The sequence below is a fragment of the Oreochromis niloticus genome, linkage group LG7 (assembly GCF_001858045.2).
Source record: "Oreochromis niloticus isolate F11D_XX linkage group LG7, O_niloticus_UMD_NMBU, whole genome shotgun sequence".
Taxonomy (NCBI): domain Eukaryota; kingdom Metazoa; phylum Chordata; class Actinopteri; order Cichliformes; family Cichlidae; genus Oreochromis; species Oreochromis niloticus.
The window spans coordinates 15502961-15528928 of NC_031972.2; the positions used below are offsets into that span (position 1 = coordinate 15502961).

A 25968-nucleotide genomic window follows, 5' to 3' on the forward strand; every position below is an offset into this window, starting at 1 on the left:
GGCCTGCAAGTGGGGCTATTCTTCGATGGTCTATTAGGATTGTGAGTAATTATCCCTTGGTTCCTCAGTTCCTTACAGACAGAGAAAGAACTCCCGGGAACCACATGACGTAAATCAAACCCCCAGCAGAATAATAGCCAACAAGCTACATCTGAAACCGAAGCGCTCACCACCATAAGGGAGCACTTTAGGGGAGAATATTAGCTTAGTCACACAATAGTATTACTGGGCTCATTACCCACAGTTATTCAAGGGATGTTCGGTATGTATTTCCTATTAATCATTTCAAAAGTAATAGTTCGGTGAGCACAAGTTTCTTACATTACTCATTACAGTGCATCACTACCTAAATGTTGGTAATAACCACTTGTCTGATTCCAAAACATATCAGCTCTACCTGGACTGTTTTTACAGTGCAACAATGATCTGGTGCTGGTGGTGATACATTTTTGAGTCCTTGTTGTGTAGTGTTTGAGAGATTGACAGTCGAGGCAAAACCTTATAAAAGAGTTTATCTATGTCATCTCAAAGAGAAGATTGCAGAGATAATATAAAGTTCAATTTTATTGAAATGTATCCATAGGTATTGTTCAAAAACACATGAAGCTAAGTCAAAGATTTGTAATAAATCAGTCATGGTTACAGCTAAAAATAAAACTGCTGTTCGAACAACACAGTGTCAGGAATGACAGGAAATCTTACCACTCTGTTTGGCCATAGATTATCATCAGCCCCACACCCAGTGCTCTCCTTTGCACTGCAAAAGGGTCAAAATGGTGTGAATGGGACATCCGTCCCATCAAATTGTTACTCTTCTCTCTCCTCCATGAACAGGCATTACAAATAAAATCTATCTTAAACAAATATGTCTGCTCCATGTTCAGAAATTGTCACAGCTCTGTTACCATTATTTTCTATAAGCATGTTTTACAATCTCCTCAGATTTTGACAGATGAATTATTATGCAAGTGATGACTCACACAAAGAAATAATGATCAGATGTTTTAGAGGGTAAAAACATTAATTGATTAATTTGTAGAAACGTAATTAATTTTGACTAAGAGGATATACATGACCAGGAATGTTCAAACTGTATACAACTGACACAACTTTGACACAACAATGTCATTTGTTTTTACTGAGAGTCCTTGTGTAACTGTCTCCCTTTTTTTCTTTTACCCTTCCCCTTACAGTGATGTACAATAGCAGAAGATTTTTTGGTAGAAAACTAATAGGACTACAGTGTTAGAGGCACAAATGAGTCCACTCTCATTTAGTCAGATTGTTAATATAAAAAAAAAAAAATGGCACCCACCCTGGTTTACACAATGCCAAAAACTTGTCATTTTGGTAATTGCCACCTTTTATTCCACGAAATAAAAGCTTAATTTTGACACATGAATTAAAGGCTTTGGGTGAGGTACAACCCTTCACTGGTTAACAATAGTCTTTTGCTGCATGTGTTTTTGGTTTTCAGCAATGCATCGTTATTTTTTTAGATCTTCAAAAGTGGTCAGACAAAAAGTGCCAAAGCAATTGTTAAAACAGCAAAACAAGTTTTGAAAAATTTAGTTTATGCTGTGATCATTTTTCTGTTTATTTTTACCAACAGTTCGGATAGTAGAAAATGTTACCCTGTATGAGAAAAAATATTGGCCATAGGGAAATTGTAACTTTGAAGGTTGGTGCCCGCATAGCATGAGCAACAAAGAATGCATAAACATCTATTAAACAATGCTTTGTTACAGATTTATGTGAAACTAAATATATATATTTAGTCCTAACCGACTCACTTCCATGCTGATTTAATCTGTAGAAGTTTTTTTTAAATGTATTTAATCAAAAATATAAATGAGCAAATGTTTAGTAGAAATATAGCTGAAAACATGAAGCCTATAGAAAGGTAAGAAATTACTGACTGTACATCTGAACATATACAAACAAATACACAAAATAATTTTTCCTTTTTTTGGCCGCATGTCTTAGGATACATTAATTGTGTATTAGTAGATAATAATTTCTTTCTTTCTTTTATAACCTTTGTGTTTTCTACTAAAATCTTTTGTGCATTTACATCATTAATAAAATAAATTTAGAGAAGAAAACTATATTAATTTATACCAGCAGAGAAGTTTTAACCAAGTAAGTGCAACACCATTATATAGAGCACATTATGACAAGCCAGACAGCTACACATCTTGCTTGACTATCTATATTTTTATTGCTGCCAAACCTCCAGTCCACATGGACAGTCCTGAATTTGCAGTCGTTTGTTTTCTTATGATCTGCCAAATGAAAGCTGGAGCATTTTAGCCTGCAGCAAACTAATGCTAATAAAACTAGCTGTTGCCCCGTGTGATCCATAAATCAGTGTTAAAGCTTTAAACAGAATTGTGTTTATCAACTGCTGTGAAATTCAGACTTGAATTATTTACCTTGAATCACAACGTCATGTGGAGGCGTTTCAGTCTTTGGGTCTAAATTAGACAGATTTAAATGGTGGTCAGGCTCAGAAATTTATTGATTGGCTACTTTAGTTAAACATCTTGGCCTTGCAATATTGGTCATTTTTTCTACTGGGTTAGATGTTTAGAAGGTGCTCTATGAAGGAATTAGTCTTTAATTGGTCAATGAGTTAGCTTAGCCTCTTTTCTTTCCTGAACGATTTTGTTTTTTTTAACAGTTAGGAACATCGATTGATTCAGAAATTACACTAAGACCTGTGACAGCTCATTTCAAAATGAGTAAATGTTTCGTCCTCAGCAGCTGCTTGTTAAACCACTTATCCTTGTTCTGATTCGCTGTGCCTGTTTCAATTGATTTTGATCTTGCGTTTACATGAATGATGCCTTATTAGACTTAGACGAGTGCTATTGATTGGTCGTGTAATTGAAGCCTTCTCCCTTTCATTACTGCCTGTTTTTCATTTCCCACAAATACTAATCCTACTGATAAGGATTAATACATATCAATAACACAGTGCCCATCCCTGTTCATGCATTGTTGCAAAAAAAAAAAAATGTTAGCAACTGTGATGGAAGTGTGATGCATTGGCTTGGTTTTTGAGCTTGGTTTCTTATGTGTGAAAGCTTGCAGCTCATTAGACATAACAGTCTGTCACTTCATGTTGGAAAAAAATAATCCTTACATTAGAGTTACAAAAGTCTCATTGGAAAAGTTGCTGAAGCTACAGCATGACTACCTATATAAGAATCTATTGTGTTATACATTTACTAAACATAATTTACTTGATCATAAAATGCATACTGTGATAAAAGAAGAAGCACGGTCCAGACCAAATCGAAATAACAATTAAGCTTCATTTTATTAAAGCAATAGTGTATAACAGTACTTAACCAAGGCACTTTAACAAATCATCAGGTAATTGCGAGCAGCACTGGTGAAAAGCAACACTTCGAGTCACAGTGCAAAAAGACAGGTGAGAGAGAGGTCAAGTAAAAACCATCGATTAACACGGCTGTGGACGTCACAGCGAGAGCAAGCTGCACATGTAAGGGCACAGCCCAGATAATAAAAGCCAGCTCCTGGTTGAGCAGATATTAGATGATAAGACAGGTGAATTGTTCTGAGTGACGCCAGAGGCCCCTCGCAAGCAAAATGATTCTTTCAAGTCCACAGCCCTCTCAACCCCCAAAAGAGTTCAGGATGTACTTCACACACCATTACGCTCAAAAACAAGATGGCAACCAAGCGTGCAACCTGTCAGTTTTGCCCACTCACTCATCCAGGTATTGTAGAGAACGGCAGCTTGCTTTATTTCTGTTTTTTATTTTTTCTTTAAATAGAAATTGTTATAATTTGTGCATTTTTAGAGCAAATGTACAGGATCTATACAATGGCTTGGGCTTTTTACATTTTTCAAATCTGCATAATGAGGAAGTGGAAGATTTACACCTATTTTTATACATCAGAAGCGTATAACTCTTGTGTGATGTTCTTTTGGCCAGTTTGGGGTGGTAGCGGTAGTGGGGGGTATCTTGTGGTAGCTAAAAATCTTTGAAGTCCTGTTACATGAGGAGCCAAAGCCTAGAGGGTGGGTAATTACACACAGACTCCCGCAGTGCTCCACGTGATCTCAAAAAGCTTGTACTCCACTGCCCTCATGAACACACACATCAACTCAAAGTGAAAGGAACTGGCAGATTCTTTGAAAAGCACAAAAACAATTAACCCTACTTCCAAAAACACCATGCTTGGACACACAAGTTTAGCTCTGTATTTATTACATTGATGGCACAGAGCTGACTCAGACTCCAGTAATAAAGCTCCATCCATGCATCTTTCTAACATCCAATCTCTGCCCTTACCACTCTAGTGAAATTCCTGGGTCACAAAGTCTACAGCTATGGCCAGCTTCTCTTCATCACCTTTGCCTCCGAGACCCCCGAGCTGCTGCCCGGCCACATCACCCTGGTCCTTGAGGGCTCTGGAATCACTCTGTCTGCTGACCTTTCATCCCAACCAGTGCTTGGTTATCACCCCGTCCTCACACCACGGCACTCTTTCACCATCAGGTACAAGACCGCACTGAGAGGTTTGGTAATTTTTGGGTGTTTGAATGTGTTCTAGTTTTTTGTCCCTGTAGAAAATAAAAGTCTCAGCTTGTATGTTGATATGTTTGTTTTTCTTTGAATCTGTGCATCTCCCTGTCGCCTGAGTCACAAGAGTATATCCTATTCAGTACTGATTACAGCTCACCCACGTTGACTTTGCTGTCACCGTCCCAGCAGAGTGTCAGGATACGAACGCAGTGATGAGCCAGCTCCCTCATGCGCTGGCTGTCATGTAGATCTGGCACACGTTACATTTCCATTTTTACATTTTATACATATAGCAGATGGTCTTACCTGCAGTGACATGTAATATGTGGAGCAGTGAAAATGCCTCCAAAATTCACAAAAGTGATACTGATAGTAAAACTATTGGGGTCAAAAGTGTTATTTTGGTCTAAAATCACTGGGGGAAAAAAAAATCAAAGATCAAAGAGAAACAATTAAAAACAATAAGGTGAAGCAGATTCTTGTGGAAAAAGGGTGACGTTAGTCCACAAACAGAAAAGCCTTGAGAATTTATTGAGTGGAAAGAGAGGGCATATGAGGTATTTCTTTAATAGAAGAAACTTGTAAAAGTCGGATGTTCTGGCTGGAGTGGGGAGGTCACTCCACTATTAAGCTCAAGGAGGCAGAGAAGGGGGGGTCGGGCTGGAAGGATGACCAGGTCGTACCATGGAAAGGAGAGCTAAGTGGATTATAGCGACAGCTTGCAGAGCACTGGATGGAGTGTAGGGTGTGTCTATAGCCTGGAGGTAGAGTGTGTATACAGACAGCAGTGGTCCCTTTGCAGCCTCACGTGCTAACACCGGCGCTTGAAATTAGATACAGCCTTCCACACACAGGTAGTGGATGAAAAACATTGATTTCCATGAAGAAAATTGGTCTGTTGAAAGAGCAAAGAAAAAGAAGAATGCGTATAGCAGTATATGAAAATGGTCACATAAATATCAGAGACGTAAACTTAAGTGAAACCTAAATACTGTGGCTCAGGTGCTTGGATTGATCCTCCATCCATGTGAAGGACTGGTATACTGGTATACATTCTTCTTTTTTTGCCAGATATTGATACTGTTTGAATAGAAAATAGAAGTCCTGTATGAAAGTGTGCAATTGGATGAATGACCCTTGTGACAGAAGGAAGTTTGAGTGCTCAAATTGAGTAGAAAAGCAATATATAAGTGTCAGATGATTTACCATTTCCACAGTATTTGGATATGAGCAAGTGATGATCCAAGAACAGAAAAAACACATATATTTTCACAAGCTGTAAAGTAAGGCTTGAGTCATGATACTGAAGCCTGCCACTGTAATGACTTAACAGTAGAAGTAAATCTCATAAACTGAAGTAAGAAACCATCTTGAAATTGTGTGGAAGTAGTTTAAAGCATTTATCTCCAGTCATACACGCATTTATATTCTACTGTCTTGCTTCCTTTTCTTTTTTACTTTTTGAAGGAAGCCTTGTATGCTTTCTTCCAGTTATATAAATTAATCTGGGATTGCACTTCTTTCAACTTGAAATGAAGGATTCACCAGTGAAGTAAATTTCACATCACTTTCCATTAGTCACTTTTATCCATCCATCCATCCATCTGTTGCTTATCTGGGTGTGGATCAGTGGAGACACCTAGACCTCCGAGGTGTTTGCAAGTCAGCAGGAGATGCAGACTCTCCGGTGTGTTCTGGATTGTCCTGTGGCCTCCTCTTGGTGGGACGTATTAGTACCACTTTGCCTTTTAAGGGGCATCCTAGTAAAATGCAGAACTAGCTAAACTAGCTTTGATGAGGGTCAGAGTGTAGACTTACTAGTAAACTGGCAGCTTTGCGTTCAAGCTTAGCTTTTTCTTCATCACAAAAGACTTGTACAGCATCCCCATGACTGCAAGTTTTTCACAATTCAAAGTAAGCACTCCACTTTTTTCCAACTGAAAAACAGGACTTGGAGATGCTAATTCTCATCCCACCCACTGGGGAGTTGCACATTCCCCAGTGCAAACTGGAGGTTATTGCTCAATGAACCAAAAAGAATCACAACCACACCCAAAGGAACATGCTTACTTACTTACTTAGATTTAGTTCCTCCTGCGCCGGATGGCGCATTGGGCAGCAAGGGATCGCCAACGAGCTCGGTTTGCAGCCACATCTTCAGCCTCGTCCCATGAAAGATCGACCGCTTTCAGGTCCTCAATGAATGACTGTCTCCACGTCTGTTTTGGTCGTCCACGGCTCTGTGACCCCCGGGCGGGTCTCCACGACATGGCTATCTTCGGTAATCATTCCCGATATTGGTGAAGAACGTGACCGGCGAAACAAAATCGTTGCTTCAATACCACGTCCGCTAGCGGTCATGAGGCAGTGCGCTAAAGGATCTCCTCGTTGGTAACATGATCTCGATACAAAATCTTGAGAATCCTTCAGAGGCCATGCTGTTGGAAAACATTCAGTCGTCGGGTGATTGTTGTCATCGACTTACATGTTTCACTCGCATAGATAGCCATTGGTATGACTATCGTATTGAACAAACGGACTTTGGATAATATCGAGGTGGTGGTCGATCTCCAAACCAGATTCAAGTTGCGCATGGCCGATGCTGCCTTTCTGAGCCACCGTCCGGTGTTATCACACTGCCCAGATACGTGAACTAATCGACTTCATCAAGTGGGCGGTGGCCAACAAGTACCGGAGTTTTCGCTGTGACATAACTGATCCGCATGACTTTGCTTTTGGCAGCGCTGATCAGCAGTCTAATCTTTGACGCTTCATTTTCTAGCATGGCTGTCAAATCGCAAATGGAGCGTTGAGTAGATTTGAGCAGTGCAATGTTGTCCGCAAAATCAAGATCTGCAATTCGTCGTCCGTCGTTTCCTTGGACTCTGTGCTCGCTTTCCTGCAGGGTACGCCACATGATGAAATCCACAGCCAGCAACATGCTCCAGGTCCATAAATCACATGTAGACTAGCTGGCAAACTATCATCGCCTTGAATATCCTTAAAAGGATAATGAGCTGGCCCAGCATTCCAGGACCAGAATGAAAATCGCATTGTTTCTCCTGGATCCAAAGTTTGACTATTGCAAGAACTCTTATCTCCAGTACGCTGGCATAGAGTTTCCAGCGTGTGATGTTCCTGAAGCTGGAATCCATCCTCTGGTTCCTTTTCTTTCCAGCTCCAAAGCATCCAAAGCCTTAAGGAAGTCAAGGAAGATCTCATCCACCAGAGGATATTTGCAACCATTAATCAATTTCAGACTTATAAAATATACATTTAAAAAACATAAACTAATTTAAATACTTCAAAGAATTATAAAGAACACAATACAAGCATTCCCTTCACAGAAACTATAATCATAAACCATTTTGTCCAATGAAGTACAAAGATTTCAGTGAAATGTTACTTGCAGCTTGCAGTTCCAACTCTTCAACATTTCCCTTTATAGATGGAACAGCTTTGTCTTTTAGCATGAGCCTATCTAAAGCTACAGCTTCATTATGGGCTCTGTTGATGAAAGAGTTCTCTGTGAAGTGGAAGAAACAAAACTGTTGGCTTTTTGACTGCTGTTGGTCATTTCTGTAGTACTTTCTTTGAAAAAGTCAAACAAATATAGCTATCCTGCACAACCAAAACAAGTGGAAATCCTGTTTGCAGTGTACTCCAGAGCACAGCAGTGGAAAATGTTTTTCAAGTTTCAAGCTCTCAGACCCAAAGCTCTTTCTGTGTCTGTGTTTACCATGCAAGAAAATCCATTCCTCTCCATTTGACATCAGTCAGACCAAAGAGAGAGAAGGAAAAATCAAGCACTAAAAGCAGTGTAATGCCTAAGCTTTCGGCTCGCATAGATTTCATGCACATATGCAGACCTCATTATTAAATCTTGTCCATGCTTAATATGAGCAACCGCTATTGTGACAGCTAATGTGACAGAAAATCAGAAAAAAATCACAGCAGGTCATACAGATTAACAAAAATATTGAAGCTGTTGGTGAAACTAGAGGACGCTTGGTATATCAACTCAAAATGGAGCTAAATTTAACTATAGATAACATGCCCAGAATGTGCTGTGTAGGTACAGACAAGTGTGAAATCACAGTTCTATTCTCATCATTCGGAAGTGTAAAGATTTGATGGTTGGACAGTTTACTAAGGGAAATTAAAGTGTGAGTTTGTATGCTCGCCAGGCTGCGCAGAGAGTTTAGTTAATGGCAAAGTTAGGTTTGAATGAAATACTTTTCCCATATTTTTTATGACGCTATGAGTGTGTGAGTTAAAGCATCTCTGACCCACTGCAACCCTTTGCTGTTAACAGCTGCAGTTTTAATGTTTGAGTAGTTTCACTTACTAAGCTACTCTATAATTCATACTGTAGCCTCCCACAACTACATGTGGAGGCACATTATGTCTTGTAGCAATCAGATCACATTTACATGCAGAGAAATATACAGATAAACATAAACTTACAGAGCGGTTTTATGCATTGATGCATCTTATGGTAAATCTTTCTGATATGTAGATCTTGCAGGCAGGTGATTCATATTGCAATTTGAGGGAAGCAGCAACTTTTTGAACACTGCAGCAATCACAGGTTGGATGTTGTGATGAAGATGGCGGCAATCAAAATCAAGCTGCTTCGCAGTTCCTGCCGCACAGAGCTGATGGTGTTTACATTGCAGCAGTCTGCTGTTTTGTTTTCTTGGTGTTGCTCTATTAGATTATAATATTCTGTGTGTATGTCAGTTGTAATCGTTTGTGTTGTTGATTAGCATCTTCGTTTGGAAACTGAGACTACGCACTGATTGAGTTGTCTTGTGCCAGCCTGCAGTTTCTTTTTACTGCATTAAGACCCTCAGCTGTTTTTGTTTTTGTAAACAAGTCCGCATGATGATAATGAGAGGATTTCTTTTTAGGGTTTTTCTTCCTTCTAAATGAGTCCAGTATCTTTATGTCAGTATAAATATATATTAGAAGTTATACTGCTGTTCTATCTTACCTCCTGTACCTACTGGAAGAAAAGATCAGATCCCTCAATAAGAGAATTTTTACTGCACTATAAGTTCATAAATCCACAGTCCATTTTCTGTGCAATAACACACTCTTAAATTTAATTAAAGTGAATTAACTTTATAATTAAGCTGTGTTCACACTGGAAGTGATTCGCTGTGACATCGCAATGAGAGACTAGACAAACTGAATGACATTTGTTGATTCAAGCTGCTATGGGCAAAATAAACGCTGGACAGGAAAAAGTTTTCTTAATTTCCAGGCATGTGATTCAATAGACAACCAATGAGAGCGCAGGACACTGTTTACTGACATATATTACCTACAATAAATACATTAGAGGCTTATCAAGGCAACCAAAGCCCGAAACATCCACAAGAAACCACTGCCGTCACTTTGAAGCTGAGGGCAGATTTTGTCCTTCATCACTTTGCTTGAAATCAAATTAAGGAGTGGCCTCGGTACAGCCACTGCAGACAGGAACAAGGGGCAGGAACAAATCTTGTTGGGGTTTTTTAAACTATGGGTATATGAGTATTATAGCATATTATATGATGAGACAGACAAAGAAATATGAACCTATCCTGAACTCTATTCTCTGAATTCTCTGGCTGTTCAGTGTCTGCCTGTCCAGCATACTAAAAAGGCAGACTCTTAAAGTATACGTCACTCCATCCTAAAAAAGCAGCCTCGTGTCACCGCTCATGATCTTTCTTTCCATCTTCTAGTATCGGACCCATTTTTTGATGACGCTGACCCTCAGCTATATATTCACAGACTGAAATCCTTAATCGAATCTTTTATCTAACATTAGACTTCCTGCAGTTCTTTTCACACCACTGTGCTATACCTGGATTCATTCTTGCCCTTCACAGTAAAGCTGCAACTCTGGAGTTTAAATAACCGGAGACTGTAAAGGTGAACCCCGGCAGGGAAGCAGCGTTCTAATCAGTCACATTGTTGTCCTCATTAGGCCTGTCAACCTGGAGTAGTAGGTGTAAGCAGCCTGGTCTCCCCAATGAACCTCTTCAATACTGGGCTTAAGTTATTCACTCTATTTTTATTCACTTTCCCCATTTGGCCTGCCATCTTGTACCAAGTAATCCTCATCCCACTCCACACCTCCTGCACACTGTTTTGTTGTAGTTTGTCTTCAATTATGTCCCTTTGTATCAATCTTTTATTCTCCTTCTCAGCACTAACAGACCAGCTTAACTTCCTCCCTATTGTCAGCCCTCAAACCCCTTTTCTACCCTAAGACGGGATTTCATCTCCTTTGTTTCCCAGTGCTTGTTTAAAGTGAAGCACAGAAAACAGCTAACCGTTTAATGAAATTGAAGGGTCCACATAAAAAAATACAATGTTATGTAGCTGGGGGACTCTGCTTTGTCCTCTGATTGTACTCTACAGACCATGTTCTATTCTGTTAGCTCAAAACGGTCCTGCAGTGCGTCCACTGGGATCACACTCTTACAGTATCAGTAGCAATATTAAGTTGTGTATTGGCACCCATTGAAAAAAAAACATACAAAAGAGGCAAGGTTTCATTTTGAAGAAGCTGAAATAAGCTACAGTAGGTTACAACATTCTGAGTAAGCTGTACTTTGCTAGAAGGGAAGTTGCAGTGGTTCAAATTGGAGATGATTAGAGCATGAGCAAAGAGCTGTCCAGAATCCTCAGAGAGGAAAAGGCTGATTTGATGGATGTTGTGCAGTGTTAACCTGGAGTATTAGGCTGTGGTTGCAGTTGAGGCTGTGCGTACACGCTGCTTGTCTAGAATCTCACTATGGATGTTGGCAGTCTACGCAGGAGTCAGTACTCGTGCAGTGTTCTCTGTGATGGTGGAAAACTGAATCAGACAAAGGACAGAACAGTGTTGTTGGCATTGGTGTGGTGGGTAAAAGCAGAGATACCCGTATCAGAGATGCTGAAGTTTTAACTAAGGGGGAAAGCAGACAGAATGTATTTCTGCTAAGGCAACGGTAGTATAAAAGGAAAAACAGGTATCTGTATTAGTGTGCTGTGTGTATAATCCTGTCGCTTTGACTGCATATTTGCATTCATTACATAGTTTCTGTTTTTGTGCTGGTGTTTGCTTCCTCTAAAATCTGTATCCACTCTACTTTCTATGTTGTTAGGCTGGTAATGATGGTAATTAGGTGTGTTTCACTTTTAAATACAAATTACGAAAGAAAGCGATTTATTTCCTTCAAAAATGTATTCAAAAGCAACATCCACTGTTAAAGCTTCCCAGTCATAAGCAAAATATGAAACCCACCTGCCACTGCCATTGACACAAACATCAATACAAGAGCAGTAAATTTAGATCAGAGTAATGACTAATATCATAAACTAACCATCTCCTATTACCAGTTTTAGTTCACTTTTTATATAAATAAATGCATTCATATAATTCATATGCAAATTTTGGTATCAATCCAATACCAGGTACATATAGGGTAGGTATTGCTGATAGTAATACCGATACTTTTATCTTATAAAGGCAGCTTAAAGCCTTACTGTGACTTATGACCACTAAATCACTGAGAATTTTACTTTCCATAATACTTTGTTATAACAAAATAAAACACTTTTTTCAGATTTCCGTGTCTTTTGAAACTGGGTTTTTGGAGACCTAGAATGTAAATGTGCCCATCTCTAAAGCACTGTGGTCAGCTTCAGTTGCTTAAATGTGTCGTAGGCTATGAATAAAAGGACGTGACAGTCAACACAAAAAGCTTCAGATATTTTTCATAGTGCATGTTTGAGGTATACTTTTTCATTTCCAAATAAATATTTAATTTAACACAGTTCAGTGTGCTTTATACTGAACTTAGAGGATAGACATAAAGTATCGATCCTATCACGCTAGTATCGATCCAATACCAATACCAGCAAATATCAATACTATTGATAATTTGATCGATCCGCTCACCTCTAAGCCCCAGCCCACACTTTGGGAAGCACTGCTCTACAGAGTAGGTCATGTTTTCCTCCGGTCAGTTTGCATAACTACATTTGTGTTTACTGTTACTGTTTATCACTTGCTAAAATGCTAACATGTTAAGCTGCTGTGGTCAAACTGCTTAACATCTAAATAACAGCCTCGCCTCTGAGAGCACGTGAACTTATTGGCAATAGCATTGAGCTCAAAGCACTGCTTTAATTACAGCCTCACAGAGCTGTTACAGCAGTAGCTTCTAAAGCTGCATCCACACTGGAAGTGATGTGGCCATCAGAGACCATATAATACCAATAACATTTGGCGACTTCAAGCGACTACAGGCAAAATAACTGCTGGCGACATGAAGTGGGTAAGCGAGACAAATTTCAAATTCAGCTTCCAGGCAACCAACTGAAGCGACTACCAGTGTCAGTGCAGGAAACCGCTGATTGACATATGACATTAGGGAACCGGAGACTCAAATGTCCGCCAGCGACTAGCAGTCAGTTTCAAAATGGTGCACGCTGAGCAAATCACTTCCAGTGTGGACACAGCTTTAATATGCTTCTTTTCAGAGTGAGCTACACAGCACAGATGGATAAAAATCAGTTTATAGAATACACCACCACAGTAAACAATAATATGTGTAAGATAATATTTTAAATAATGAAGGCCGCTTTTTTGCTACCTGTAAACTGCCACTATATTAACTTTTCTTAAAAATTGTGCTTTTAATTTGAAATGTATCCTATAGTGAGCCCCTTCAACTCATCATAAAAGACCGAGATCTACATGATGGCGCATTGGTGTGGCGGTTAGCACCACATGGTCCAGGGTTTGAATCCACTGAAGCTTGCATTCATCTCCCCACATCTTCATCAGCTCTCTCTGGATATTTCTGCTTCCTCCCACAGATGTGCAAAGCTGATTAATTGGCAACTCTAAATCGTCCATAGATGTGAATTGTGTGTTTATATGTGTTAGTCCTGTTACAGATTGGTAACCTGTCCTGCTACACTGCCTTTCTCAACATGACTACTGGGAGCAGCTCTTTGACCCTGAACCTTCACCCTGAATGGGATAAGTGGAAGAAAATGGATTGGTGCATGAATGCCAAGTCCAATTCTGCCCTCCCTTTAGCTCTTTCTTTGGTCCACTTTAAATCCATAGGAGGGGGAAAAAATCGTTTTTAGCTAAAACTGAAACACTCAGTACTTTTTGATCAAAAATAACAATCAGAATAAAGTTACAGTTTCTACTAATCATGATGCTCCAGTTTTTATTCTTTCTTGACTTCGTTTTGACTCACAGTGCATCTTACATGATAAACTTGCAAACATTTGACTTTATAAGTTGACAGTGATCTACAATATTGGTACATCTAAGATCTCTTTGCTTTGAAAGGGAGCTCTTATCTGTATTCTGGTTCTTGCGTGTAATCTTATTATGGAACAGTGGCTTAGGTTTACCCTTGTTTTTTAAGCTGAGAAGAGCATGTCTTCTTTGCCCAGTCCATCAAAAAAGGATTCAGCCCTTCGTCTGGCACACTGCTTGTGACTCTCTGTCCAATTCTTCCCTGCCTATTACTGGTGTCTGTGCACCAGTAATGACTCTTCTCCTACCACCAAAAGCCCTGGCTAAAGGGACTTGTTGATCCTCTCTCTGAAATGCAGTGAAGCTTGGGGAAAGAGCCAGTGATTAAATGTTCTTCTCCACAGTTCTCCACAGAACTTATTACTCTTGTCAGGTACATGCTTAGATGCACTTCGCTGCACGAGCTGTATCATTCCCTCTATTTCTCTTCGCACATACACACACAAACAGTTTAGCATTTTATTTTTTTATGTGCAACAATTAGATGCAATACAAGCATTAAAAATAATTGCACTCGGAAAGTGGAAATATATGTGCTTCTAAGTGTTTTTGCTGAAGTTCAGCAAAAGTATAAATAAACATGAGCATAAACACACGCGCCAAATCTCTCCTGACTGACAGCATCTGCATTCAGAAATGATAAATATGTTAACCTGTTAAGTGGCTTTGTGTTCCCACTTGATAGCAGAGATCATTTCGGAATCAGATGAAGAAGAAATATATGGAAGCTCAGGGATTCAAGCGGAGGGGATTGATGAGAGGAGGGGGGTGAATGGCTTATATGAGGTAGCTTTCACTCTTCTCTCTGATGTTCCCTCTGTTCACTTTTTGTTCCTTTGAAATTAGTAGGCGGAGAGGTTTTATTGACTTGCCTGTAGCGCTTTGTGTACATCTTCACCATGTAAGCTTAATATTCATGTGATAAGATGCCAAGCCCTTGCCATTCATAACATAAAGTATCAGCTCTTCCCCATTTTAAATGCTAAAAGTAGTCTTTCAACAAACTACATAGATGAATGCTTGTGAAAAGTAGTTTTGGCTCATTTATGATACAATGACCCTCTTCAGTGCTGTTTGAGAAACTTCATATAGACTGAATATAAAAGATGGGCTTATGTGTGATTTCCACTGGGGCCAGCTGCATCATATTTCAATGCTTGTGAATCCATGGCTCTCTCTACCTCACAGCTCCAACCGCTATAGTTTGGAAAGGCATATGGGTCAGGAAATTTTCAAAATAAAAGACCTTCTGTAAACTAGATGCTCTGTTTCTGAAATCTTTCTGGTGTGCAGAAGGTGTAGAAGAAATATTAAAGAACAAATCTGCGTCACAGACCCACACCGAGTATATACACGGTGTTAGCCTCCAGGCATTCTTTCTAATGGCAACAAGGGGATCGCTGTTGTTAGAGTTTAGTGTCCTCGGTGGCCTAAATGCTCAAATCAGAACTGCAAGTCCACAAACCAATTTGCAACTAAATGATGGCTACATCCATTTTTTATAGTCTATAACATCACTCTTGCTCTCTTCCGAAATAAATAAATATTTTATTTTATTCCATTACACGGATATATTGTAAATATGTTTGAGTGTTTGCAGAATATAGCTTGGTCTGAAACCATCATTTACTCCAAGTAACTTGGGTTTAATATGCCAGTTTTTGGGTCATGTATTTGTATTCCTACTAATTAAAATGAACCTCATAGTTAGTTACTTTAATTAGACAACGACAGATTGGCACAATTGGATAGCTCATAACATGTTCCCACATGTATGCCTGTATCTTCTGGTATCTACTTTGCAGTCATGTTTCTTAACCTCCAAGTACTTCATCATTCCTCTGTTTTTTATACACTGCTTGTGTCTCGCTATCTTGCTCACCTTGTATCTCTATCTGTCCTCTCTAAGGGTACTTGTGTGTGCTCGTGTGTGTTTGTGTGTGCCCGCTATTCTTTTGGGCTTTTCTCTCCTGATGATCTCCTCTCATCCTCCGTGGAGCAGGCTTAATTACAGTGTGGCTCTTCGCGCTCTGCTTGGTGCTGATTAAAAAGGACACTGACGCTCCATGGGGAAAGCATGACTGGGAGTTTGTTCACTTTCATGCACACTCTGCTTATCGCTGTCTGACCAGCTCCATTACCATGGCTTTGAGGCCCAGTTTGTAATTGCCTCTCTTTATTACCGTGCCTACATGTCAGGCCAGGGAACAAGGACCCGCCGCATCCGGCGAGAGTGTGTGGCAAGCCAGGAATGCACACACGCACACACATACGCATGCATAAACATGCACAGTGTGAATCTGAATGCTACAACCCAGGCCAGGCAGAAAACAAAGCATTTTCAAAGTGAGCTAGTGTCATGCTGAGAACAATTGACCTAATAAAATAGAGGCCCTCAAACACTCGCCATAAAAGGCCTGACTTAGCCTGATATGGTTAACAAACCAAAGGTTTCGCAACTCATTCTTTTAAGGTTCTTGCCTGTGATGACAAGGTTTTGATTTTATAATGTATTACCAATTTCCAAAAAAACGACCGAAAGGGGCAAAACCATCGTGTTTATTCTTTTTTTAAACAAGCGTTAACAATGACACTAGCTTTGAAAAGGCATGGCGCTGTTTTTAACATTCAACACATACTGTAAAAGATAAAAGCCATCCACTAGTTTGTTCACTCCAATTATGAAGCCCGTATTTTAGCTTTATTGCAATTGCCTTTTCATTTATTTAATTAATTATTGAGTTACAGTATTGTGCAAAGGTCTTGAATCACTCCCCATTTCTTTATATTTAGCTAACAAGGAAAACAATTTTCAACTAAGTAATGATCTGGCAAAAAACCTGAGAGATGCACCTGGTCCTTCAGATGATTCATCTACTGTTTGTGAAGCTTCATCCCAAATGCTCTCAGTGGAAGAGTGGCTAGAAGGAAATCATAAGGCCTTAGGGCTGTTATTATCATCATTATTATTGAATTTTGATTATTATTTATAGTTTCCCAAAACACCATAAGCCACAAAATGCTCAGAATTACAATTAAATAAACAAACATAAAATAAACAATATTAAATTCTGTGTGTCGGCTTTTATTTTAAATATGTTTCAGTATTCCAAATATTAACTTACAAGCTTATTAGAATTGTACAAACTCTGTTTTTGCTTTAAACACTGTATTTCCATTTATGTTTACACATATTTTAAAAAAAATAATTGAACTATTTATTTTTCTATTTAATTTTTGGAGCTGGAAATGACCATATTAGGACATGGTTAAAGCTAAGTTTTCACTTAATGCTAGCAAGCTTGTTTGGCCACAGACTGCATATTTGTTCATTTGGCCATTTGAGGAACTACACTTCCTGGCACTTCAACGTGTATAACTATATTTTTTAGTCGCAGGTTGGTACACTAAGTAAAGATGAGGCTAATACAAAGGTGATATTTTCAGAATAAGGTAAAGTGTTGGACAAGTTAACCTTTTTTGGGTTGGTGATGGTGCTAGATGAATTCAGCAATCCCCGTATTGTAAAACAGGTATCTAATAGCTTTAAACATAATATCAGTTTTGGACAGTCAAAGTAAATTTTAAAGCAATAGCCAGCAAGTACCAGGTGTAATTCTTGCTATTTCATCGTTAGTATTTTCTGTGCTATAAAAATGTTTAGTGGATTAAATTCCATGTATTGGGACAGAGTTTGTAGCCGCAGACTCGATAGCTTGACTAATGGAGCATATTTTTATTAATGGGAAACACCATTTGGTAATGATGCAGTGCTGAGTCCCATATATTAGAAAATGTTACCTGTAAGTCATTCCTTAATGGAGATTATATGAATATATCACTTAATTTGGCTGTTCCTTACCTTTGGGACCTTGACACAACAGTGGGTGAAAAATTTTCAACACAACAACACGGCGCAGAGCTGACACAGCACCTGTCATCAAGATGGAAAGTACGCGTGATGCCAGAGTAAAACAGGCAGATGTCAGCTGTGCTGACTGCCTTAGCAGAACATCCTCCAACAGATGGCAAATCTCTGTGATGAAGACCCTGAATATATGTTGAAGTCAGCATATTTACATTCGGTTGTTTTCTTTTTTGAATTGTTTTCTGTGTTTCATACCAACTTTTAGGGGTGCATTATGGGAAACATGGGGAGCAAAGTTAAACATGGAAAATGAGCTAAAAGTATTAAGATTGAAGTTGTAATATTTAAAAAAAAAATTAAAAGTTGAAACATGAAGAACAAAGTTGACAATCCAAGTCAAAGTGTAACCACTACTGCATGGCTATCTTGACAAAGTGCCTTAGGCTCATGAATAAGTGAAATCACACTTCAAAACTGGTTTAAATCATTTCTCTTTTAGCACATAAACAGTGTGAAAACAAGTGTAAGAAACCTGAAGAGCTTGTGCAAAAAAACTGCATCTCTGGAGAAAGAAAACCCTCAAGAAAGAGTTGGTTGTCATGATGTAAACTGACATAGACGGTCAGGATATATGCAAAGATCATATGATCTATCACAAGAGGCAATAAGACAGTTGATCGAATTGTTTAGATTAATCGTATTTTGTATGTGTAGGACACAAATCTCTTTTTACTTGTAACATATGTCTCTGTGTATATACAGTGGCTTGCAAAAGTATTCGGCCCCCTTGAACTTTTCCACATTTTGTCACATTACAGCCACAAACATGAATCAATTTTATTGGAATTCCACGTGAAAGACCAATACAAAGTGGTGTACACGTGAGAAGTGGAACGAAAATCATACATGATTCCAAACATTTTTTACAAATAAATAACTGAAAAGTGGGGTGTGCGTAATTATTCAGCCCCCTGAGTCAATACTTCGTAGAACCACCTTTTGCTTCAATTACAGCTGCCAGTCTTTTAGGGTATGTCTCTACCAGCTTTGCACATCTAGAGACTGAAATCTTTGCCCATTCTTCTTTGCAAAACAGCTCCAGCTCAGTCAGATTAGATGGACAGCGTTTGTGAAACAGCAGTTTTCAGATCTTGCCACAGATTCTCGATTGGATTTAGATCTGGACTTTGACTGGGCCATTCTAACACATGGATATGTTTTGTTTTAAACCATTCCATTGTTGCCCTGGCTTTATGTTTAGGGTCGTTGTCCTGCTGGAAGGTGAACCTCCGCCCCAGTCTCAAGTCTTTTGCAGACTCCAAGAGGTTTTCTTCCAAGATTGCTCTGTATTTGGCTCCATCCATCTTCCCATCAACTCTGACCAGCTTCCCTGTCCCTGCTGAAGAGAAGCACCCCCAGAGCATGATGCTGCCACCACCATATTTGACAGTGGGGATGGTGTGTTCAGAGTGATGTGCAGTGTTAGTTTTCCGCCACACATAGCGTTTTGCATTTTGGCCCAAAAGTTCCATTTTGGTCTCATCTGACCAGAGCACCTTCTTCCACATGTTTGCTGTGTCCCCCACATGGCTTGTGGCAAACTGCAAACGGGACTTCTTATGGTTTTCTGTTAACAATGGCTTTCTTCTTGCCACTCTTCCATAAAGGCCAACTTTGTGCAGTGCACGACTAATAGTTGTCCTATGGACAGATTCCCCCACCTGAGCTGTAGATCTCTGCAGCTCGTCCAGAGTCACCATGGGCCTCTTGGCTGCATTTCTGATCAGCGCTCTCCTTGTTCGGCCTGTGAGTTTAGGTGGACGGCCTTGTCTTGGTAGGTTTACAGTTGTGCCATACTCCTTCCATTTCTGAATGATTGCTTGAACAGTGCTCTGTGGGATGTTCAAGGCTTGGGAAATCTTTTTGTAGCCTAAGCCTGCTTTAAATTTCTCAATAACTTTATCCCTGACCTGTCTGGTGTCTACATCCAATCGAGAATCTGTGACAAGATCTGAAAACTGCTGTTTCACAAACGCTGTCCATCTAATCTGACTGAGCTGGAGCTGTTTTGCAAAGAAGAATGGGCAAGAATTTCAGTCTCTAGATGTGCAAAGCTGGTAGAGACATACCCTAAAAGACTGGCAGCTGTAATTGCAGCAAAAGGTGGTTCTACAAAGTATTGACTCAGGGGGCTGAATAATTACGCACACCCCACTTTTCAGCTATTTATTTGTAAAAAATGTTTGGAATCATGTATGATTTTCGTTCCACTTCTCACGTGTACACCACTTTGTATTGGTCTTTCACCTGGAATTCCAATAAAATTGATTCATGTTTGTGGCTGTAATGTGACAAAATGTGGAAAAGTTCAAGGGGGCCGAATACTTTTGCAAGCCACTGTATGTCTGGGTGAGCCAGTCTGATTGAATGAATGAACATTGTCAGCAAATCTTGACATCTAAATGTTTTTAGAAATCATTTATTATAAATCCCAATTCTTTGGATTTTCATATATAATAGGTTAATTGTATCTTCCCCCTAAAAATGCCATGCAGTGTTCTCCATTTGCATGTGTTTCATGTGTCACGCTGAATGTCACGTACACGTAACCCAACAGTCTTTAGAATTTGTTCAACAGGTCACTACATTCGAAATTAAAACTTTTATAAAGCCCTGCAGGCCTTTTAGCAAACATTAAATAAATGACAGGTTTGCTGTTTTCTTTTTTACAGGCTTGACGAAAACGAGAAGAGATTTAAACCTGTGCTTTCTGCCTTTGACTTCCAACTCCTCCTTTACAACCTGACGGCCCTTAAGATCAGCAATGCTGGGGGACACAACTGTAAGTGTGTGTTTGTGTTTATGAACGTGTCCCAAGAAGCATATCCAATGCATTTTTACATGACCTACTCTACAGCCTTAAATGGGTGGTCATGTGTATGTGCTGTAGGAACAAAAAAAATCTATCAAATCTATTTTTCTTACAAATATTGCCAACATTTAGAGGCCTACAGATTTACTAAAATCAAAAATTACAATAAAATTGTATTTTATGACCATTTTCTTTAACCAGACAGGAACACATTATTCAAACTGCAGCTGAACTTGCTGGTAAATCGGTGTTGGTGTTTGTGCTCGAGGAATCGTTCAACTGTTCCCTATCTGGCTCAGCAACAGAACGGGACATTTATTCCCAGATGTTTGCAATGAGTTCTTGAAATTTGATAGTTTGTATTGTAATGAACCAGCAGGATCTGAGAGGCATTACGGTGGATTAAAGCGTGGAGGAGACAGAACAGCTGGACAGAATCACCAGCTTCCTCACACTTACTTACACCATTTTAATTAGCTGCTTGGTGCAGGCGTCACCACATAGACTCTTATGTAGTTCCACATGCATGGCGTTTAGGCACAAAAAAATAGAAAAAAAAAACACACACACATACAAGCACAGTCATGCATATTCCATCAAACTGTTTTCTGTACCCACCCACCAACCCACATGAACGTGGTATCAAAGTCAAGCACACAGTTTACACTGCATCTTTTGCACATTACGGGGGAGAAACTGTTAATGACTTGTGTTAGGTCTCAAACTCATTCTCAAACAGTGTTAGAAGTGCTTTATCGCTGCAGGCGGTGCAACAAACTTTAATATCCAAACCCCATAAAGCTGTCCTCTCATCATTCCCGTCTCTGCCTCTCACATTTTCCTTCATTCTTTAAAATTCTCCCTGCACCACAGAGAGTCTCTTATTAACAGAACTGTATTACTTAAGTGACAGTATTGTCTTTAGGCTGTTAAGGCAAGGCTGTGATGGCAGTCGCAGTAAAGAGCTTTTATTTTCCCCACCACAAAAAAAATTAGTTTTGAAAAGCGAGTGTGGCCATATTGAAAGTTTATGGGAAATCAATGGCTTAATGGTTAAATGTACAGGCACCTAAGGAGACCTAAATTGTCAGAGTCTGCCAGGCTGCAGTAAAGGCATTCGTTGCAAGTAAAATCTCGACTGCTCTGACAAGGTTTCCTGCAGAAAAAGGATTGATGGAGAGAACTTGCACAGCATGACTTAAAACGGAAGGCTTTTAATTAACCGAAATATAGGCTTCAGTATCTGAAAACTGTTTTAATTGCACATTTCCACCCGTTGAACGAGCTAATAGAATTCAGAAGCTACTGGAGAGTAAAGGGTAGAGGCTAAGGCAAGTTGCGGAAAGGGAAGAGGACTGGCTTGCCTACTGATTATCCCTCAGAGGTGTAAATGAACCGGCTTTCATCACCGCTCAAGGAATCTCTGAATCATGGCTTGTTAGATGTCAAGGTCCATCCTCTCCTCTGGTTCTTCCACTGTCTCGCCCCTCGCCGTTTCTACCACTCAGGTCATTATACAGTCGCTCATTCACACTTGGTTTATTCCTTATCTGACAACTGCTACATAGTCATACGTGCACAGAATCTGTCCGTCTATCGTCCGTCTGTCTATTGAAAATGGACACGGTAATGGACACCAAAAGTAATTTTGTGTTCTGCGGCTGCGGCTCAGGCAGTAAAGGGTGAGAGGGATACAGTTCAGCATGGCCTGCCCCCATCACTATTCATGAGAGGAGAGCGGGATCTTGAAAACCCCACAGGAACTGCACGTTTGACATACCTCCACAGAGTCTCCTGTCTGTTTTTTCTTTTCTTGTCTTGCTCTGCTGCAGTGATTTATTCATTTGCTATATCAAAGAGTCCCTGGATCACAAGTGTATGTGTGTGGGCACGTGCAGGCACATGTGTGTAAGCAAGCATTAAGTGTGGCATTTATGGCCGTGTGGGTGGATGAATCGGTTATTGTGTTAGTGTGTGTATGTATGTGTGGGTGCATGTGTGTATCTGACTGTAAAATGTAAACACAGGCCAAAACCTGTAATGAGACAGGGAGAGAGGGACGGCACTGCAACAAATGCTAATAACCTACTGCTTAACAAGATGCAGAGACCTCCCACTATCACCACCACACACACATACTTGCACCTGTCGCTTATTCCAGAGAAAGATTTGTATTAACATCTTTGACATTCCTCCTTTTCCTTCCTTGCCAGACACATCACAGCTCGCAGGAGTAACCATGACCTCAGCAGTCGTCTCCGCTGACCCAGCCTTTCCTCCTGCTCCGTGGGTGGAATCCTGTTCCTGTCCCCCGGGCTTTGCGGGCCAGTTTTGTGAACAGTGTGCCCCCGGATTTACCCGAGAAGAGCCTGCTAGAGGGCCTCTCTCGGCATGTATTCCATGCAACTGCCACCAGCATGGAACGTGCCATCCGGAGACAGGTAATAAGTGAAACATTGACATTGCATTGTACACAGCTGTGTTCATGTGATAAATTAGAAAAATGTCAGGAATTCATAATGAATTTGGTGCCACTTCACTGACAGCCAGTCAGCAGTATTTCTGTTTCAACGACTCCAGCTGAAGTAGGAAAAAAAAAAAGCATGAAAATGTTGAATTCATAAATCAAGTGCATTTCATTTTTAAAGGTGAACTTCACTAGTTTCACAGTCAACGTACTACTTATAGAGAGTGTGCCACAGTCTGTCAAAACAGCTTTTTTAAATCTCTCTCTGTCTTTGGAGGGCCTCGGTTGTATACGAGAAAACATCTTGAGTATCGGTCAGAAATGTAAACTAAAGTTTGGAGAGTATAAATATAAAAAAGAAAACACATATGGCAAACCTCGCATGGAATTCAGAAGGCAGGAGAGGTCTAAATAATATCAGAATAATCCTTTTTAATAGAGGTGGATTTTTGTAAATGGCCTATAGCTCACTATCTATTCGTCCATCTGTCCATTGTCACAGAGTCCTTTTACTGGAAGTCTGTGGTGAATCTATGTAGAGCCAATGCGGGCTATGCCAGTGGCAGCATGCAGGGAGGTAATGGCGTCTGCTTTAGAAGTGCAAAAAAGAATCCACGCACATCCTCCTCATCCCAGCGGGCAGGTGCAGAGCTGAAAAAATGTGATAAAGAAGAAGTAGTAACGGTTCGCATGATGCAGAATTCCAGATTCCTTATTTATTGCATCTGGTAATGTTTGTGAATACAATAACTCAAGAATGAAGAGACATAGGAATTTCAAATTGATACCACAAGTGTATCTACTAAAAATCCCGGGCGAGTTCAAATCTCAGTGACCTCGATCTCAAGGTTGAGGTCAAAGGCCAGGTTTTCTGAAAATCTTGTGAATTCGATAAGTTAAGACCAAGGCAGCGTTGGATTTTGAAATTGATATCATAGGTGCATCTACTAGGAGGCTCAGGATTCCACTAGCTGCCCCTAGTATTTTTGCAATTGATTTCACCCAGCCAGCAACCCTTCCACATTTTTTCCAAATCATCAGCAGTAACAAGGGGGTCACCGACTGGTCTCTAAGCCTGTGAGATTGGGGCCTTATCCAGCTTAGAGTTGCCAGGGGGGTCTGGATTCTTTCCCAGCATACAGTGGAGAAATGTTGAGTACACCATGCTAGTCCATCACAGCGGTAATGGAGAAACACACACATCTACACCTACAGCCAATCTGGAATCGCTAATTATCCTAAAATGCTGTATTTGGGCTGTGGGAGGAAACAAGATCAGCCTGGAAAAACCTAGAAGTGTGTTTCTCATCTCCTTTTTTCCTAATTCTTGTCCTACATGTTTTTCTCCATGCTGAATGCCCACTGTACCAGAATATTATTATGATAACTGACTGCTAATTGAATACTGTTTAGATGCTGATTTCAGGAGCACAACGTTTTACATTGTCAGGCAAAAGAACTCACATTTGCATGTAAATTTGCAGGGATAGTAATGTAATTGAGAATGGAAAACAATAACACAGCACTGGATAGGAAAGAAAAAAATACATGTAAACTACTGATGCTAAATGCTTTCTATTGCAGCGTAACAGGAGACAAAACAGTAAACAATTCAAAATACATCTTCCTATTTTGTGTTGTCTCCTCCTTCATATACTGTAATATCACACATTATTACTCCTGTTTCTCCTCCAAGGGGATGCTTTAGCTTCAATGAAATGTTTCTGTTTTTCTATGAGCAGAATAAGAAATGATTGTAACTCTGTATCTCTCAAGTGTCATAAAATTGTAAAAAAAAACAAAAAAAACTCATGACTTAAACCTGTAAAGTAAGGTGTATTTCATACGAAATATGGGCAACCGCGGCAATCTCCTAGCAATCAAAGTAACCGCAAGGTGTTTTTTGGTGCACCACCGTATAACTCTTTATGTCCAATTTAAGCTAGCGATAGTAAGCAAGCTACCAGAACCGTTAATTAACTAGTCCAGGACTACACATCTTTACTGGTGGTTATCAGGGTGGGCACTAAACCACTCTATAGACTGGGACTTTAGCAATCAATTTGCCAGCAAACCCAGAAACTTCCAGCAACCACTCAAAATCAATTAAAGAATACTAATTTTACCTAACATCCATTCATCAACAGTCTCTATGTAGTGTGACTTGAAGGAGCTAAGCTAGCTGGGCAATATATGCCTTGCTTGAAGCTTTGTGTTTCACCTGAGAACAAATTTACTGGTTGATCACATCAGCCACTCCATAACAATGCAATTTATGAAATGTGGGCTTTTGGAAAGTAAATGTATTATTCTACATTTGATGACCTGCACGTTGAAATAATGCCATCAGACTTTGGAGAGTTAAACTACTCGTCTCATAGAACAACAGTAAAATGCATTTTGCTGACAAAAACAAATCCACTGATATTTGTTTTAATTGCCAGCAGTTGTGTCTTGTCATTCGCCTAAATGAGCTAAAACATTTGCAAACAAAGAATGAGAAATGCTCTTTCTGTTAGATAAGAGTAACAAACCGCTGTGAATAATTTCACATATTGTTTTGACAGCTTCAAGTGTCAACTCAGAATCAAGACAAAAAAAAGTATAAAAGTGTAAATTTCATTGTGTCATATTCGAGCAGTTTTACAGTTTGTCTCATGCGGAAGTGCTCAATAACGCCACTATTAGTTTCTCTTTCTATTAGAGTCTCTTTTTCAATATCGGAGGCATTACTAAAAAAAAAAAGTTTTGCACATTACTCGTTACTTTCCTTAAAAGTGATGTAGTATCTTAATTAAGTAATCAGTTACGCTGTTTGCTACATTAGTTACACATTACCAAGCCACTTAACAGTATAAACCAGAGGCTACAGTC

The 25968-nt window shown here is 39.7% G+C and overlaps 1 protein-coding gene across 1 annotated transcript in view; it reads left to right on the plus strand.

The window, feature by feature from the left end:
* Window positions 1–25968, plus strand: part of lamc3 (laminin, gamma 3) — a 137248-nt gene that overhangs the window by 67080 nt on the left and 44200 nt on the right. Inside the window, exons 10-12 of the mRNA XM_005454536.4 lie at window positions 4337–4535; window positions 20488–20597; window positions 22841–23068. Of these exons, the coding sequence (XP_005454593.1) occupies window positions 4337–4535; window positions 20488–20597; window positions 22841–23068 (537 nt within the window). The remainder of the gene's footprint in view (window positions 1–4336; window positions 4536–20487; window positions 20598–22840; window positions 23069–25968) is intronic.